General features: G+C 33.9%; 1 protein-coding gene across 7 annotated transcripts; it reads right to left on the minus strand.

Annotated features, from left to right (window-relative positions):
- Positions 1-8370: 8370 nt before the first annotated feature.
- LOC127083788 (uncharacterized) lies at positions 8371-15049 on the minus strand. Of its 7 annotated transcripts, none has more exons than XM_051024121.1 (18): positions 14831-15049; positions 14600-14715; positions 14278-14469; positions 14083-14187; positions 13827-13927; positions 13496-13574; positions 12714-12725; positions 12501-12566; positions 11480-11548; positions 11331-11387; positions 10638-10715; positions 10313-10410; positions 10180-10225; positions 9862-9989; positions 9445-9553; positions 9260-9322; positions 8904-8966; positions 8371-8774 (listed from the first exon to the last, which is right to left on the minus strand). In XM_051024121.1, the coding sequence occupies exons 1-18, from the start codon at positions 14940-14942 to the stop codon at positions 8637-8639; spliced, it is 1632 nt and encodes a 543-aa protein (XP_050880078.1). In that variant the 5' UTR covers positions 14943-15049; the 3' UTR covers positions 8371-8636. The 7 variants fall into 7 exon arrangements, with proteins under 7 accessions (XP_050880078.1, XP_050880079.1, XP_050880080.1 ...); XM_051024122.1 differs by having other exon boundaries at positions 14278-14453; positions 14596-14715; positions 14831-15048; XM_051024123.1 differs by having other exon boundaries at positions 14600-14691; positions 14831-15047.
- Positions 15050-17628: the final 2579 nt, after the last annotated feature.

Here is a 17628-nt window from a genome sequence, read left to right on the forward strand (position 1 = left end):
TCTGGCAAAACGCAACAGTGTTAACCGGTTAACGCCCTGGGTTAACCGGTTAACGCAGGCAAAACAGCAGATTTCCACAAAATATAACAGTGTTAACCGGTTAACGCCCTGGGTTAACCGGTTAACGCAGACAAAACAGCAGTTCCTGCGCTAACACAAGGCAGAATGCAGAGTTCTCCGCATTTTCCGCCGTTGGAGGACTTCCTGACCTCCGATTCAATTTCCGTAAAAAGCTCTACGATCGGGAAAACACTACCCATCCAATTATCGATTAAATTTCAGATTTAACACAACTTATTCATCACAATTTTTCAGCATTCCAATTCCCAATTAGGGTCAATTCACGGTTTATCACTACCCATTACATGCTAACCCATAATACCCATTAAACGACGATAAACCCCCCTTACCTGAGTTAATCCGGCGAATCTTTAAGCTTCAGCTCTTCCCTTCTTCAACCTCCTTCCTCTTGCTCTGCCTCTTTGCTCTTTTCCTCTTTCTGAGCCGCTTCTCTGTGTTCACGTGAAAACTCTTTTACAAAAATGAAAACTCTTTTTCCTTATTCCAACTTATATATTTTCCAAAATAATAATAATCCAATACTATTTCCAATTAATTAATTAAATTAATAAATATTATATTAATTTAAATTAAATAATTAGCCTTGTTTTATCGGGGTGTTACAAAATGCATGCAGAGGTCTATGTGGCTAAAGTTGAAGAATGGAATGTTAGGAAGTAGTTATTCCATTTTAGTATATATATAGAGTTTCTAGTGTTAAAATTCAGGGTGTTCATTTGTTTTCATCACAGAATCTTACATACACTCAAAGTATCAGTGTTAGAGAATCGAGTTTGATTGAGAGAATGTATGAACTTTGAAACACCATCTCTACTTTAATGCAAAGTCTTTAAATTCCTTTATGATTCTTGCCCAATTGCCTTCATTTTCATCTTACATGCATTATCGTTTTACATTTTTGCTCATAGAATTTTCTTTTTCTGTATTTACTGTCAAAGTCCTACTTTTACATCTTTTCAACAACGATTTCGACCGAGTCGAAATTAGTCCTTTTTCAACCAACACTATAAAAGTACAGTTTTTTAGAACTATGTTCTAGGATTTCTAGTTGATCCTGCAAGTAACCTTTAATTAAGAGACTAGAGGTTGTTTACGAAATTTTAGTGTAAACAAATTGGCACACCCGGTAGAACCTATGCTAAAACTCTTGTATGTTATATATAAGTATAAGTTTCTTTCATAAACTTGCATTGTGTTCATGAATTATTCTGGATATTTTGCTTGCATTTGAGAAGTGGAAAGTCTTTACCAAAAATGATGTGTCCCTCTGTAGATAACACTAGCACACAGAGCAATCCCCATAATGTAATAGAACAATCAGTCATATCGATGGTTGTTTCAAAGTCTATTAGGACAACTGCTCTGGCAGGGTCGTCAACTCCAATTGCACTGGTGTCATCACAAGGGGTAACACCCTCACCACAGGCAGGAAATAACATTTTCAACCCTGCAGTCGCAAGGCCTTTATTTGGGTTCTATATGCCAATGAACAACAGGGATTATCCTTATGGCATACCGACATCGATGATAGTTGGTCTACATACTAACATGTCTACTTTTAATGATAATGCAATGGCAATTGTGCCATCATATAACTCACAAAACGCCACGGCTTCGACCATCAATAATATGGTTCGACCGGGAGGGATAAGATATATCCCTCAAACAACGCCATCGTCGAATACTACTTCCATGATGGTCATGAGGCAACAAATGGACGAGAGTAACCTGGAGTTGGTTAATACTTCCACCCAACATATGGAGACCATTTTTAACCCGTTGATTACAAATAGAAACCAAACCTATGAATTATTGGAAAACCAAATAGGGAGAATAGTTGACTTTTTTAACACACCCCAAACTCTTCCTCGACCAACTCCTCATATATCAAATGTTGGTCAGGTAGAAGCGCCAGAAAACGGGATGGCCCAGGCAAACGTAGGTCAATGTCAAAGACTTAGAAAGAAACCAGTCCCAAATAGGGAGGAAATAGAATACGTAGGTCAGGCCAATCTCATACCCCTGATGGTTCATAGGAACCAAGATGCTGATCAGGTCTTTTGAAATGTTCAGCAAAACAATTTGGTTGGGCATAATAACATAGCCAACATGGTCGAACAGATTTTGGCCCAAAATGGTCTTAATGTGGACTCAATAGGCCTAAATTCATTTCCCTTTTCTCAGTGTATGTTCGACAAACAGAGTTACCCGAGGGTTAGAAAGCACCCAAATTCACTAAGTTCGTTGGCGACACAAGTGAGTTGACGGTCGAACATGTTGTCAGGTATCATACTGAAGCTGACGACATTGCGAACAACGAGAATTTGAAAATGAAGTAATTCCCAAAATCTCTTACAAAAATGCCTTCATTTGGTTCATCATACTTCCTCCACACTATGTTCAAACATAGAGTCATTTGGAGAGGTTGTTCTATGATCAGTTTTACATGGGTCAGTCGAAAAATAAGTTTGAAAGAGTTGGCTAGTGTTAGGCGAAAGGTCTCCGAATCTATTGATGGTTATCTAAACAGGTTTAGACTTTTGGTGACAGTTTGTCATTGCATGAATTTAGTCAAAAGATCGGATCAAAATAAGTGAAAGATAAGCCAAAATGAAGAAGAAAGACCAGAGAATGAGGAAAAGATAGTCACGTGTGAAGAAATTGGACTTAGGGGAAATTTGGGTGAAAATGGAGCAAAAGAGTGCACTTTCAGAAAAAATCACGCGCACCATCGTGTGCGCGATGCAAGTCATCTCGCGCGCGATGACCCTTTTTTCTGGGCTTTTTCTAACGCATCTGATCTATTCTGAGTTCTTTTTAAGGGGAATTTTTGCTCTTTGATAAGGGTTACAAATTTTGGAGAGCAAAGCACGATTTTTACAGCACCAATGGTGATTTTTAGGGCATTGGAAGTCATTGGAGGCCATTACGTCAAGGGGATTCATATGTTATTTTCATCTATCGATTTTGGTATTGTAATCTGAATTATGAGTAGCTAAGCTCCTATAGGTTAGGTTATGTTATGATGAACTTATTTCAATATTGTTGGGTAATATGTTGATTTGACTTCGTATGAACCTTTTGATCTATAATCTTATTCAATTGCTTATTGTTCTTAATATTTTTTATGTGAGATACTTTTTTAAATTAATTGTGGACACATATGGAATACTGACCATTAGTCTATGTGTTGGACCTAGGGCAATTATTGTACTTACGTTGGTTGAATAGGAATAGGAGACCCAGAGCAGTGGCATAAGGAATTAACGTTATGTGTATCGCCTAATCCTACTTACGTTGGTGGACTAGGGATAGGAAGCCCCGAGTAGTGATTAGTGAGTTATTTTGCAAGGGGTCGGTTATATCGGCTTTGTTAATTCGTTGTGGGGTTATAATGATAAGATCATTCATATAAGGCATCAAACATTAACAATAGAGAAATAGGGGATTCTAAACACAACCAGACGACTTTCGTAATTCTATTGAAACACTTATTTACTTTTCGCATTGCAAACTCGACCCCCCCCCCCTTTACTCTTTTCTATACATTACACATATTTTGTCTTGTTAAAAAGCAGTCCATGTAGATTCAATCTTTTTATTACTGCAACACTATCAATACACTTGCCGAGAAGTCATCAAGTTTTTGGCGTCGTTGCGGGGGACTATTGATATTTCAACAAGCCGACGTTTGTGCAACATTTTATTTTTAGTCTTTTTTATTTTTTTCGTTTTTATTTTCTTATTAATCATAGTGCTAATGAGGTATTTCTTATTTGTGTATGTGCAGCTCAAGATCGGTGTTGACACCGTTTGATCTAGAAATTGAAAGAACTGCGCATGCTATCAGGAGAGTAGTCAGGGAAGCAAATATAGCTTCAAGGATCTTAGTTAAAGATCAACCTCTGATTTCTTCTGAGTTTGAAGAGGAAATTATCATGGCAGCGATACCACCCCAAGCTATGGGGGATTACTGTAAAAGAACCGATGAAGGACAAGTGATCAGTGCGTTTTGATGCATATTCTTCTATATTTATAGTTATGTATTTCCATGTTTTAGTTTGGTTATTTTTCCCTTTTAATGTGTTTTTATAATTTATCTTATTTTTACACTTATTTGTTTTTCGCAGTTTATTTTCAGCATTAGCAGTCTGCACGAATAAATTCATAACTGGAGCTAGGAGTATCGGATCGAGGCATGCTACCAGTTGTTGGAAAGCTAAGAGAAAGATCTACAACTTTCATGAAGAAGTAAGAAGCTGATTCGGAGTTCAGACGTCTCAAATAATTCGTTGAAGTTTCGTACTTTAGGAAATATTTTCTTTTGGGCCATTTGTTGGGCCGAATTTAGGTTTTCCGACCCAGTTTGAATTATTAGTGAAACCCTTATTCTGTTTAAAAGGGAAGTCGCGGTACTGTAGCAAATACACATTATTCACGATAACTTTTTGCTTTTGTGCGATCATGAAGAGGAACTAATCTCCTAGAGTCAATCTGCTGTAACCGAATTTCCAAGGTTTTGAGGTTTTTATTCTATCAATTTAATTTCGTTCTCTTTCAATTCTATTCTATGAAATTTCATTTGCTTAATCTGTAATTTGTGGAATGATTTTGATTAAATTCGTATGATTGCATTTCTAACTATTAATCGTTATTTTCGTCGCTTTGTCGTTAAATTGCGTTTGTAAATCGTGTTTGCTTAATTCACGATTGTATTTATCCGTTTGCTTAATTCGGAATATAGGAATATAAATCTGTCATATATCTATTGCGTTTGTCAATCGAATTTGAATCGAATAGAGATCGAAGCCGTTTAGGGAATTGGTAGGTAAAAACTAATGATTAGCCGGAAACCGAAAACAGTAGATTGACTTATTTTATAATCGCTTATTTTAATCACTTTTTTTTGCTTTGTTTTCTAAATCGACCACTAAAATATAAACCCCCCTTAAACCGATTTCATTAGGTTAAGAATAATACAAGAATCCTTGCGATACGATACTCGAGGTGTCGCTTCTCCGTTCACTATATTTTATTACTCGTTTTTGACCCGCGTGCGACAGCGGATCAACAAGTGTCGAGAGGGTTTGTACCAGTAGACCCTGTTAACTTTGATATTAAGAATTATGTGATTTCAAGTTTACGAGACAATCGGTTCGATGAAAACGCGTTTAGATACTCGTGGGAGCATCTTGCGTGCTTCTATGAAACAACTTCGATGTGAAAACCAACCGATGTCATTGAAGACCAAGTTAAGTTGAGGTTGTCTGGGTTCTCACTAATTGGAAGGGCTAAGGATTGGTTGATTTGCCTTCCAAATGGAATAATTCTAACTTGGAAGGAATTAGAGGACAAATTTCTAGAAATATTCTTCACCATTACTCAGTTTACTGAGCGTATCACATAGATTATAAATTTCAAGCAACAGGAAACTTAGTCGCTTTATGACTCATGGGAAAAATTCAAATTTTTGTTACATAGATGCCTGAATCAGAATAATATGAAGCAAATGTAAAATTTTATTAAAGGTCTCAAGAGTCATGTTGTTGGATGTTTCTGCGGGAGGCACTATCTGATCAATGACTGAACCACAAGTGAAAGACCTTATTGAGAATATGTGTATGAATAAGTATCGTTCCAAAAGTGAAAGGTCGGTAAAAGTCAAAATTATGGACACGCCTAAAGATATGTTAGTTGTTGATACTCATACTACACTTTTAGCTCATATTGACTTGTTAAATAAAAAGTTAGCTGAAAGCAGCTTAGATAAAGCTAACGTGAGACAGATACAAGCACTTATATGTGTTTTTGTGGAGGAGAACATTCAAATGGAAGGTGCTCCTTGGATGGATCAAGTGAAGAAGTCCAATTTTCTAATTTTCAGAAGAACAATCGTTATTCCAACACCTATAATCCAGGTTAGAAAGATCACCCAAATTTCCGTTGGGGAGATAATCAAAATTCAAGTGCTAATCAAGGTATGCAACAAAGCCAACAAACTCTGTTTCAAACAAAACCTTCACAGTGGGAAGAGACCTTGCAAATTTTCATTAAATTCACGCAAAGTAGCTTTGATCAGGTAAATAAGAACCATGAAACAATTAGTAGAAACCATGATGCGTCGATCAAAAATTTGGTGATGCATATTGGTTAGTTATCCATACAAATAATTGCTTTTCCAAGCTCGAGTGGAGGATTTACAGGTAACAATGTCGATAATCCTAAGAATGAATTGTGCAAGGCTCTGGAAAAATATTTTGGGGTGATTACCGAAAAGGGTGAAGATGAAATAGTTAAAGAGGATGTGATTGAGAAAGTAGAAGATGTGATTGAAAAATAGGAGAGTGGAAATAAAGGTGACGAAGAGGAAAGAGGAGTCACCATTGATAAACTAATAGATAAAAACTCCCCTTGAAGGAGAACAAAGAAGCATGTCTTGAGTGATCCAAATCCAGAATTAGCGGATTACATAAAACCATTGTACCATATAATTAAGAAGAAACTTGTACATGAAGATGATGCAGGAATGTTTGAAAAATTTAAAGAAATGTTGACAATACTTCAGGTAAGTATCCTGTTTCATGAGGTTTTAGAATTAATTCCTAAGTTTGCTAAGTTTATGCAGGCATTGCTAAAGGGCAAAAAGCAGAAGTTGACAAAATAATAGGTGAACATGACAAACAAGGAGGAGATGGCAGAACCTCATGCATTGCCATCAAAGATGAGGGATCCAGGAAAGTTCACTGTCTTTTGTACCATTGGTGGGGAGAAAATCTCACATGATTTATGTGATTTAGGATCGAGCATCAATGTCATGCCATTGAAAAAATTTAAGGAATTGAAGATATGAGAGATCACACCGAGCAATATGACTCTCACTTGAGTCGATTCATCTGTTACTCATCCGTTTGGTATTGTACAAGACGTGTTAGTTCATGTTGATGGCTTGATCTTTCCTGCGAATTTTGTGGTGATTAACATGAAAGGAGATTCAAGAGGGTCAGTTATTCTCGGTCGCCCATTCTTGACAACCGGGAAGGTAAAAATAGATGTGGAGACAAGTGAATTTGTTTTGAAGTTCAACAAAGAAAATGTGGTGTTTAATGCGTATGAATGGATACCATATATGGAGGATCTAAAGACATGCTACCAATTTGAAGAAAAATGTAATAAGGTTCACAAAAGAATGACAATAAGAGCTTTGTCTGGCATGAAGATATCCCTTGCATCTGGTGTGTTTTAAGCATGGAACGTCAAACTAATGACAGAAAAGAAGCGTTGGATAGGAGATAACCCATCAATTATAACCAATTTTTTTGTTTTGTAGAATTTACATTATATTATTCAGGACCTTTTAAGAGTGGAATAGTTACTCGAGCATGCCTCTTTCCATAACTATTTATGCTATTTTAATGAACAAGTTTGTAACTATGTTTTTTCAGATTCGCAAGTTTAACACTTTAGTATTGAACAAATGATTCCAAAAAAACATGATCATCAGAACAACAACTTGCAACTTGAAGACAAAGGATGAGAAAAGAAGCACCGCACATACTTCAAGTCCAACTTCATACAAAACTCCCTCCACACATATAAGCAAAAACCACACATAGACACCTCTTTTTTCCATCATCAACAACACACATGACATAAACAACAACACATTCCTCCATACTCATTTCTAACATAACCTCTTCCACCACCATGTACTACAAACCTCTTCACTTTTGATCACTTACATGTACTTTTTCATAAAACTCATCACTATATTTCCACCATTTTTATCCAACCAAAACCTTCATCATAAACCTTCTCCCCTCATCAACTACTACAAGACTTTAATATTTCAAACTCACCTCCATTATTCTTCACCGTGTTAACAAAAAAACTCACATACTAACATACTTTCTCATACTACTCCACTCATTTTTCACCATTCCATACAACTTCCACAACCATAACAAATTAATCTCTCATACTACATCTTCTTCACTTTCATCACCATTTCTTCAACTTCACTAATACCAAGCTAAAACACATCACCATCATTTCCAACTTGCACCCCCACTTTTCCAATATTTCTTTCTCACTTATTCAACTAAAAAACAAACTCTCATAAACACACAAACACGATAACCGTCATCATGTGAAAACTTACAACAACTATAAAACCACCACCATCATCATTTCCCTTTTCCCTTTATTGAGTGAGAAAGATGAAAAAAAGGATTGTTTGTTGTTTTCGTTGGAGAAAGTAGAGAGAGTGACGGTACAAGAAAGAAAGAGAGAGAAAAATAAATTTATTTTGCTTTTATGTGATTATGAATAAGAATAATTAGTAATCACAACATCTTACATGCAATGAATTTAAAATGATTGAATGAAAACTACAAGTATAGAACAATTCAACATCAAGTTAATGTAATTAGTAATCATACAAAGCAAAACAAAATGCTTTGTGTGATTGATTATCAATAACAACATTTGTGATAGAATCTCACATTTGCTATAAGCCTGGTCAGACGTACATTCCTAATCACGTGTGGTATATTTCTTTATTTCTTTTGATTCAGCTTATGGATACCCTCTCCATCAAGTTTCTTGCCAAGCAAGGTTTGAGCACGCTTAAAACATGAAAGATACTCGCTCTTTATTTCAGGTGAATCACCAATGGACTTCTTATGTACAACAAACTGCAAAACAAGAGTAGGGTTGTGATACTAAAAATTCAAAAAGAGCATTGATTAAAAAAACATCTAAGTCAATAAAAAAAAGCACACGCCCTAGGAAAACTAGACTCAAAATAGTTTGTTCTTTCTTACCTCGTTGTAAGCAGCAATGCATTGTAGAAGTGCCTCTTTAGCCTTAAGGTTAATTTCCCCTTCCTACTTGGCAAAATAGAAATATGAATTAAGAAGGATTGCACTCATTTGAGTTGAATCTAACTTATAAGTACAAAACCGACATATAAGGGGAAGAACTTCTGTCACTTATAAATTTGGTATTATGTGCTAGAATTTTACATTTAAATTTACCTATTTAAACTTCAATTAAGCTCTAATATTATATTAGAAATTGTCTTGAGTTCGGTCTAACTCTAACTCATCTTATGTCTCGTACTAATAAACGTTTTTTAAGCAATATAACACCTAAGGCAGGATTCTCAACATAATCTAACCTGAATCTCCTGCAATTCTTGCTTAGCCAACTCCACCGACGAAAGAGTGCTGAGTGATTGCAACTGCAAAATTACATTCCTACTTTAATAAACAAATCAACTTTTATTTACAAAAGAGTACATATCGCAGTTCTATTTTAATATACATGCATAAGAGAAAGCTAGTAATGAGGAAATAAACCAACCAATATGACAAGTGTTGCTTGGGCTTCCTTTCTAGAACGTCCAACCAAACTGTTTTTCTTCGACTTGTCTTTATGTTTCAATACCTTATCTAAACATTGACGCGCGATCCTGAGATAGGTAAAAGAGAAATACATTAAGTGGAAAATACTATTGATATAGCTGTGAGTTATCAAGTACTGCTTCAAAATAAGTATATGATTAATTGGCGATTTGAATTCGTGTTTGTTTTAATAATCCGTGTTTGGCACATATTATAAATAACTAAGGAAAATGGCTTTAACATACATGTAAACTGCACTGTATGAAGAAAAGAATAATCGGCAGTTAAAAAATATATGAAAAAACGTGATAATTTGATTTGTTCTTTATATGTAAAATAGTTATGAACGACTTAGGCACGTCAAAGTAATAGATACCTTATGGAATTACGCAAATGATCCTTTGCTATATCAAGCTCAGCTTTAGCTTTAGAAACATCCGATTTTTTGTGTTGGCTGTAATCAAGCATTGCCACTCTTGCTAGATGAAGTAGGTTTGCACCAATCTGACCATGGATAAAAAAAAATCACGATCTTATCTTATTTAAATAAAGCAACATATTCATCTCGAGCATTAGCATGCATATAATAAGAACAATACTGTGTGTAAGTATATCAGTTTTGCAATCAATTTTAAGGGATTTGATATCTAAATAAAATGCTAAATGCCAAAATTGTTATCAAGGAACAACAAACCTGAATATGATCACTATGAAGTAAGGTTTTCCGGACATCAAGACATCTGCAAGAGAAACAGACAGAGGATTTCATTTGCATAATGACAAAGTTAAGTTCCCAAGTTTTGATGAACGAATAATATTAAGGTAACCTTTCAAGAAGCTCTTTGGAATGTTTTGTTTCAGAAGATGCTTGTAGTGTCAAGGCCAAGGATTCAGCTGCAATAACTGTGTCCAAAGAATTCCACCCCTGTATTACACAAATTGCATCATGTTTTTAACGATAATAACAGATTACGAAATATCTCTATTCTGGCAACATTTTCTTATTTCATTCATCAAGATTATCACAATTAATTCTGAATCAAAGACAGAAGTTGGAACTCATCTGTTTAATTTATGCATGCAAGAGCACCAATATTAAAGAAGAAAATCGAATTGAAAGCGGAAGAGGAGAGGGAAGTTCGCAAAAAGAACCTTTGACAATTCCATTATGTTCAGTATCTTTCTCTGGACCATCTCAGCTTCATCAAGACGATGTGATTTCAAATATAACTGAAAAAATTATAGCAATAGCTTAATACCATTAAGGAAGTTAGGACAGAAAAGTGGGAACTGAACCCCTTTGAGGGTGACCAATGCACAAACACATTTCGTCCTAAACTGAAAAATTTAATCAAACTACAAAGAACTTGGGAGAGACCAAACTGGATCGAACTATTTTGCAATCAGTATAAGAATCTCGAATAGAATGCCAAAAACAAACTCTAACCAAAGTTTAAGTTGTTAGGTTAAGACCCAAAAAAATGGTTTTATTTTATATAAAATTTAGTTTTGTATCTAAAGCACATACATGTACAACAACTAGCTTACCTCTCAAATATACTAGAATAGTTTTATTCAGGTCCAAATGCCCTTTTTCCACCTAGATGATATTTTCTGTTCACATCATGTCCTATGTGGCTCGTCCTTTTTGGCAGTTGGCACATTAAATTCAAGAAGGGAATTTTCATCCTTATCACCAACAATCAAACCTTATTTCACTAAGAAGGGATTTTTCATTCTTATAAACATTTAAAAAAATATACATATCCATTTCTTCTCTGGTACAGATCAATATCTATCAAAGAAGTTTCACTATTTCAGGGACCAAAAGGATAAAAAAAAGACCTGTGAGAGGAAACGAAGTCTTTTAATGCATACAACTGACTCCCCTTCGGCACTTTTCTGCACAGGTAAACAAAATGGCTTAAAGAAAGATCAAATTTACCAAACGCTACAGATGAGGGAATTGAAGGTAGATAACAATCTATTACGACCTCTAGCATGCTTATAGAGTCTTTAATAATGGTCTCAGCCTCCTTTTCTTTTCCTTGAAGATACAGCACCTGAACATAAATGTCCTAGCTTAAGGTCCAATTGAGCTACACACACACGGAAAAAAAGAAAAAAAAAAGCATAGAAGAGAGAAGACTACAAGAGAGTCATCAACAAGGAAATTACATATTGAGTAAAGAAATTACATAATCCCCTTAACTCTTAGAATTCTGAACCACTACCAAGCTAACACGGAACATTGCTTCGCGATGCAAACCAAACAAATATAAGTAAAGCAAAGCAAACTTCTTTATTTTAGTGTTTTTTCAGGCATTACCTTAATTCACACTTTAGTTTTAGAGGTTTGTTAAGAAAACATGAAAGAGAAATTAGAGGATAGAAATACTTTTTTATGTCAATATCAAGAAAAGATTGTAAAAATAGACTTAAGTGGTTTGGGCATGTACAGAAAAGATTGTAAAAATAAACTCGAAATCTTTCTTAATAACTTTTCTTATAGTTTTCGAAACTATTATTGCAAACATATCTTAGAATTTAAGTTGGGCCTAATTCAACTCTACAAAATTGGATTTCAAGATGAGAGATGTGTCCCACTTATAAACACATTTTCATGTCATAGTTCATCAAATGTGGGACTCTCAAAACACACACACCTGTCACGCCCAAGACTGAACATCTTGAGCGTGACTTGAGTGGCCCAACAAATCTTAGATAGGCTCTGATACCTCTTAGAATTTGGGGTGAGTCAACTCAACCTAGAAAACTGACTTGTAAGGTGAGAGATGTCTCCCACTTATTAGCACATTTTCATACAATATCTCATTCAATGTGGAACTCTCAACAATACCCTTTGAAAATGAAAATAGAAAATAAACCAAAAACGCCATTTGTTTCATACCCTATATTGCCATCTTAAAATCAATCTATAGAGAATATTAGACTGTTTCACTAAACAAGGCAAACAAACATTGAAAAGATTATAGTGAAAGGACAAACAATTACCATGCCGATTTGATACATCGTATCAGAACATTCTGAATGGCCAAATCCCAGAACACGCTGTTTTATCTGAAAAAATAGACATTAAGATTAAGAGAGAGCATGGCCTCAGATCATCAAACATAGGAATGATATTAAGACATACTAATGAATTATAAAGCGGTTACAGATACTGATGAAAATAACTGTCTCTTCATGAGCATAGTAGGTCTATACCTTCAAAGCGCGCTGTTAAAAAACAAAACAAAAAAAAGAAGGTGGTTAGTATAATAGAATGAATGCAAAGGAATAGACTAACAGCACTAGGAAAATATGTTACTGCCACAAAAAAATAGTGTAAAGTTGTAGAGTGAATGACCATAAATATCCAACACAAACTAGCCACTTACAAGATCCCAAAGTGATGAAATTTGTTCTGCTACTATAATAATGCAAAATACAATGAATAAATGATCAAAATATTTGCACAACAAAGTCTTTTCCAATTAGATGGGTTGTTAATTGTTATATGGATCAAACAACGCCATAATATTTTGTCATAATGTAAATCCAAACCTTTCTTGATTGTTTGACCTATGGTTTATCTTGATCTTACTCTACTAATTTTGCTTACAGTTTGAGTGTTATTTCTATGATAAAATTTTGCTTACAGTTTTAGTGTTATTTCTATGTCACAAATTTATACCAAAAGCATTTTCAATTTAATACAAAGACACTCAAAGAAAAGGAAAATTTGATGCTAGAATATTTGAAATATTTCCGTAATGCACATATCCATCCCAATCACATGCAGTATATTGGGTACTGTTGGAACTCGTGGCTCAAACATCAAACGATTTTTATATGCCTAGATAATTGGAAGAGCGCTTTAGTTTCTTTACGTGGTCATTTAATTTAACGTTTATTTATGCACTATACTAATCAAACTTATTACAGTGTTTTTATCCAAAGCAGCACACACATCATCAAGATCAGGATTGTTAAATTCAACAAATTACCTCATAGTTAACTTGTGCTTTATCCAGCATCCGCTGTCCAAGGTAGAACTGCCCTAGGTTGTGAACAGCAACCGCAACCCTGCACGATCATAGTCATCCATAGGTTTTAGATTTTATTTGATTTATCTTCACTGAACAAAATACTGAAGAGTAAGCAAATCTATAATAGAGAAAAGAGGAAGAATCAATTTCATTTGATAGAAATTTTATTTTGATCCACTGCAAGTGAAAGATTTTTGCCCTATTAATCAACAAATTGGTAATGCCACATACTAAGCAATAAAGTAGATGAAGCATCATTTATAATGGTTTCACAGCAACTAAACCCTACCTTACATCATCAGGACCAAACGACTCTTCTAGGATCTTGATAGCTTCCAAATACAATGGTTCTGCTTTGTCAAATGCCTTCTTGACCCTGTACATCTCTGCCTGAAAAGACAATAATAGAAATTTGAGTTGTGTAATAACAGACTCATTTATTTTCATAATTAACCTTAACAATAGTTGTGAATTCCAAGAACGAGAATATTGTATAGTTCCAAACCAATTATGAAAGAAACAACTAGCTAGTGCAGATAAACAACCAGATTGTTGCATGCAGACGCAACATGCGGATCCTGCTCGCCAAAACCTTCTTTAGCTTCTTGTATGGCAGCAAGAAAGAGTCTTTCAGCATCATCAAATTTTCCCTAGAAGAACTCAGAAAAATAATACAATCAACAACAATCACAAAATAATTGAAGAATATTAAAGCAAGGAAACACGAAGAAACTGCAAACCTCTAGGAAAAACTCTCTTCCTTTATCCGTAAAAACTCTCCATTTTGCTGTATGTATATTTGACGCTACAGAACCATCCTCAATTTTTTTCAATCCACCAGTACTATTATCATAAGATGTTTCGGACGATACGTCTTCAGCAAACGCAACGTTGGCACCAATTCCAAGTGTCGCAACTACATCAAAATCAAACTAGTTCATGTAAACTATTTGAGAGTATTGAACTACTTTAACCAAAAGACAGAATAATCATGACAGAAATTACAGAGATTGCATCATTACATATTGTATGGAAAAACACCTATAACAAAAGCATACCTACATGTCCAGATATAACAATCCATAAACAAGGATCTCTAAGATTTGTTCTCCAACCATATGCACCAGTTTGATACCAGTGGGAAAGTTCCTTTCCTGAAAAATTGAAGTAATAATTTTCTGTTCTGTTTTCAACTCCAATAAGGTTGAATACATAGAATTAGAGAAAAACACAGAGAGAATGTAAAGAGCGGCATCAAAATCAAATCAGAAGGGGAGTAAGTATGAATGGTACCGGAAAATGAGATGGGCAGTGGATTTTGGGTAACTGTAGAGGCGGAGAAGGTGTGGGAAGCTGGAAAGCGAAGTTTTTTGAGCAATTTTGACATTGACATGCGCAGAGACATCTCTTCCGGTGAGGAACAACAACGTTGGCTGGAATAGAGTTTTTGTGTGGGTTTATGTTGCTTCAAACATTTTCTTTACCGTTTTGGGAATTTGGTTCTATTTTTTTACAAAAGGTTTAACCATTACTCCAAAAAAAAATATAGTGACCATTTTCACATTTAGGTCTCATAAATATAATAAAGATTTAATTGAATTTAATTGGAAAATGATTTTACTTATCTTAAACGTTGGATATTAAAATAAATTTGACTATAACTCGTTTTATATTTATAGTGCATAATAATTAATCTCATATAATAAATTCAACCGATTCAAAAATAATTTTAAATTAATTTGATAACTAATTGAATTTGATTCATAAATTAAATGAGTCAAAAATAACTCGTAAAATTCAGCTTGAATCCAATATAGTTCACTTTAATTAATAATGAGATTACTTCTTCTTAAGTGGTGAAGAAGTATTCTATGAAAATTTGATGCACGTCAACTGCATCAAATTTAAGTGTAACTAAGCCACACATTTGTTCTTTTTAAAAAAATATACCGAAAATATACTTCCGAAATGAATTTGGAAATACTTTCGTAAAATTTATTTTTCACAATCCATGTGTAAGTTTCTCCCACCCTAACAAGTAACTTGAAATGGTACTGGTTTAGTTCATGTTTGACAAGTCATTTAAAGTTTGAATTTTTTTAAAAAAATATACCATATATATTATTTATCAGAAATGATATTTTTACACTCTCTCTTACCCCTACAAGAGTGTAAACAATATTTTTTTAATTTTTTATCATTAAATTCTCTCTTATGCTAAACCTACATGTGCCTTTGTTTTTAATTTACATAGCTTTATATTTTAATGATATATTATAGTAATAAATGTATTTGAAATATTATAATAATAAATATTCTTTTTATAAAAAATAAAAATTATTATTATTATTTTTAAAATTAATATGATTAATCAATTTTATATTTTTATTAACCAATATTTTATAGGATTTAATTGAAATACACTGACAGTGTGTAAAATGATTTTACACCGTCAGTTAATCCTAGACGTTGGATATTAAAACAAGTTTGACTTTTATTTTAAAAATCTATAAAATAATGCAAACGGGTGATGGTGATGAATCGACAGTGTAAATCTTTTTACACTGGCGGTGTATAGTAATTAATCCCTATTTTATATTTTATTAACCAACTTTGTTTTATTATAAAAAAATATTTTTAATATCTGAATATTTATTAACCACTTTCATCACTCCATTAACCAATTTTATTTTACACTAAAAATTATTTTACATAGTTGTGTGTTTATTAACCAGCTTTATCACTTCATTAACCAATTTTTTATATTTTATTAACCAACTTTATTTCCCCATTTAAAATTAATGTTCACAAATACTATTCATAAGATACTGTTCAGGGTATTGTTCATAAAATATATTTTGTTATTGAAAAAACATTGTTCACCATATAAATACGGTGAACAGTATATACGGTGTAAGTATTGGTGTACAAAGTGTAAGAATAGCATTGCTGATTACTTATACACTACGTGAAATTACTGAAATGCTTTCCAGTTTCTAGAGACGCATCTCCGGACGTATCCAGTACACAGTCAACGTAGTCATTCTGAATGACACCATATAAGTTAGGGGTTTTTAATACCGGAGATGTATCTCCAGTAGATATTCGTAGATGCATTTTCGCAATGTTTACACACGAATAGCAGAAGCAGACACCAAAAACATGTAATTTGACAAAATAAAATTAACATTCATAAAATAAAATAAGCATTACATGAATGATTTTAACATAAAATGCAACATTACACTTCAATATCCATGTGGACGCTTCAACATCTTCACAATATCTTCGACCGATCTTGAAATCGTCGCTTTCAACTCGAGCTGACATTTTATTTCGAAACGGAAAAATGTATTCCACATAGCTCTTACACCAGCATCTGTCTTGAGCTCAAAGTTGTCGAACTCAATCTTCCTTCCATTGTCAATCGACGATGAACAATACTCGAACTTCACAATTCTTCGATTGTCTCTGTAAGGTATGAGATTATCAATTCTGTATTTAATATCTACAAGAGATGTTTACTCGTTGAGCTTAAACTTTCGCCCAGGAGTCGCGTTGGAGAAGGTGACATTTGCAACATACCAGTTGATGTTTATTTGTGACATTTGAGACATTTTCAATTTATGTGAAATAAAAAACAATAGCATCTTAATTTATAGAAGTTGTGGACAAATGTGAACCATTCAAAACCTGGCATGTTGATTCTGGAAATATATCTCTGGTTCCGCACCCTATTATCTTGTTCCGGAGATACATCTCCAAAACCTCTCCAGAACCTTTGAAAACAGAACTTAATTGAAGATATTTTTGACAAATGAACAAATGTTATGGGAAAGATAATAAAATGTATTAAAATATTAAGAAATTGAATATATTACATTTCACTAATATTGAGACACAATTACATACACTTATTTGTCCGGATAAACAGGAAATTAAAATGAATTAGAACATTTGTCGCCGACTAAATCTATGGGTGGTATACCCTTTGAATTTTGCGCATTTAATTCTCTTTCAATGTTGCTCAATTTCTCGAACTCTTGCATCCTTTCCATAAAATGGTTCAGCCAAGTCTTGGATTTTGTTGT

This window comes from Lathyrus oleraceus, chromosome 5 (assembly GCF_024323335.1).
Source record: "Lathyrus oleraceus cultivar Zhongwan6 chromosome 5, CAAS_Psat_ZW6_1.0, whole genome shotgun sequence".
NCBI lineage: Eukaryota > Viridiplantae > Streptophyta > Magnoliopsida > Fabales > Fabaceae > Lathyrus > Lathyrus oleraceus.

What these genes read in the sequence shown, in the direction of transcription:
- LOC127083788 (XM_051024121.1), bottom strand. Translation starts at nt 14,942, where the DNA reads ATGTCTCTGCGCATGTCAATGTCAAAATTGCTCAAAAAACTTCGCTTT. An exon ending in CGATGTATCAAATCGGCATG is followed by an intron (nt 11,549 to 12,500) that starts GTAATTGTTTGT and finishes ATTTATGTTCAG; the next exon opens with GTGCTGTATCTTCAAGGAAA. An exon ending in GACTTCGTTTCCTCTCACAG is followed by an intron (nt 10,716 to 11,330) that starts GTCTTTTTTTTA and finishes TAATTTTTTCAG; the next exon opens with TTATATTTGAAATCACATCG.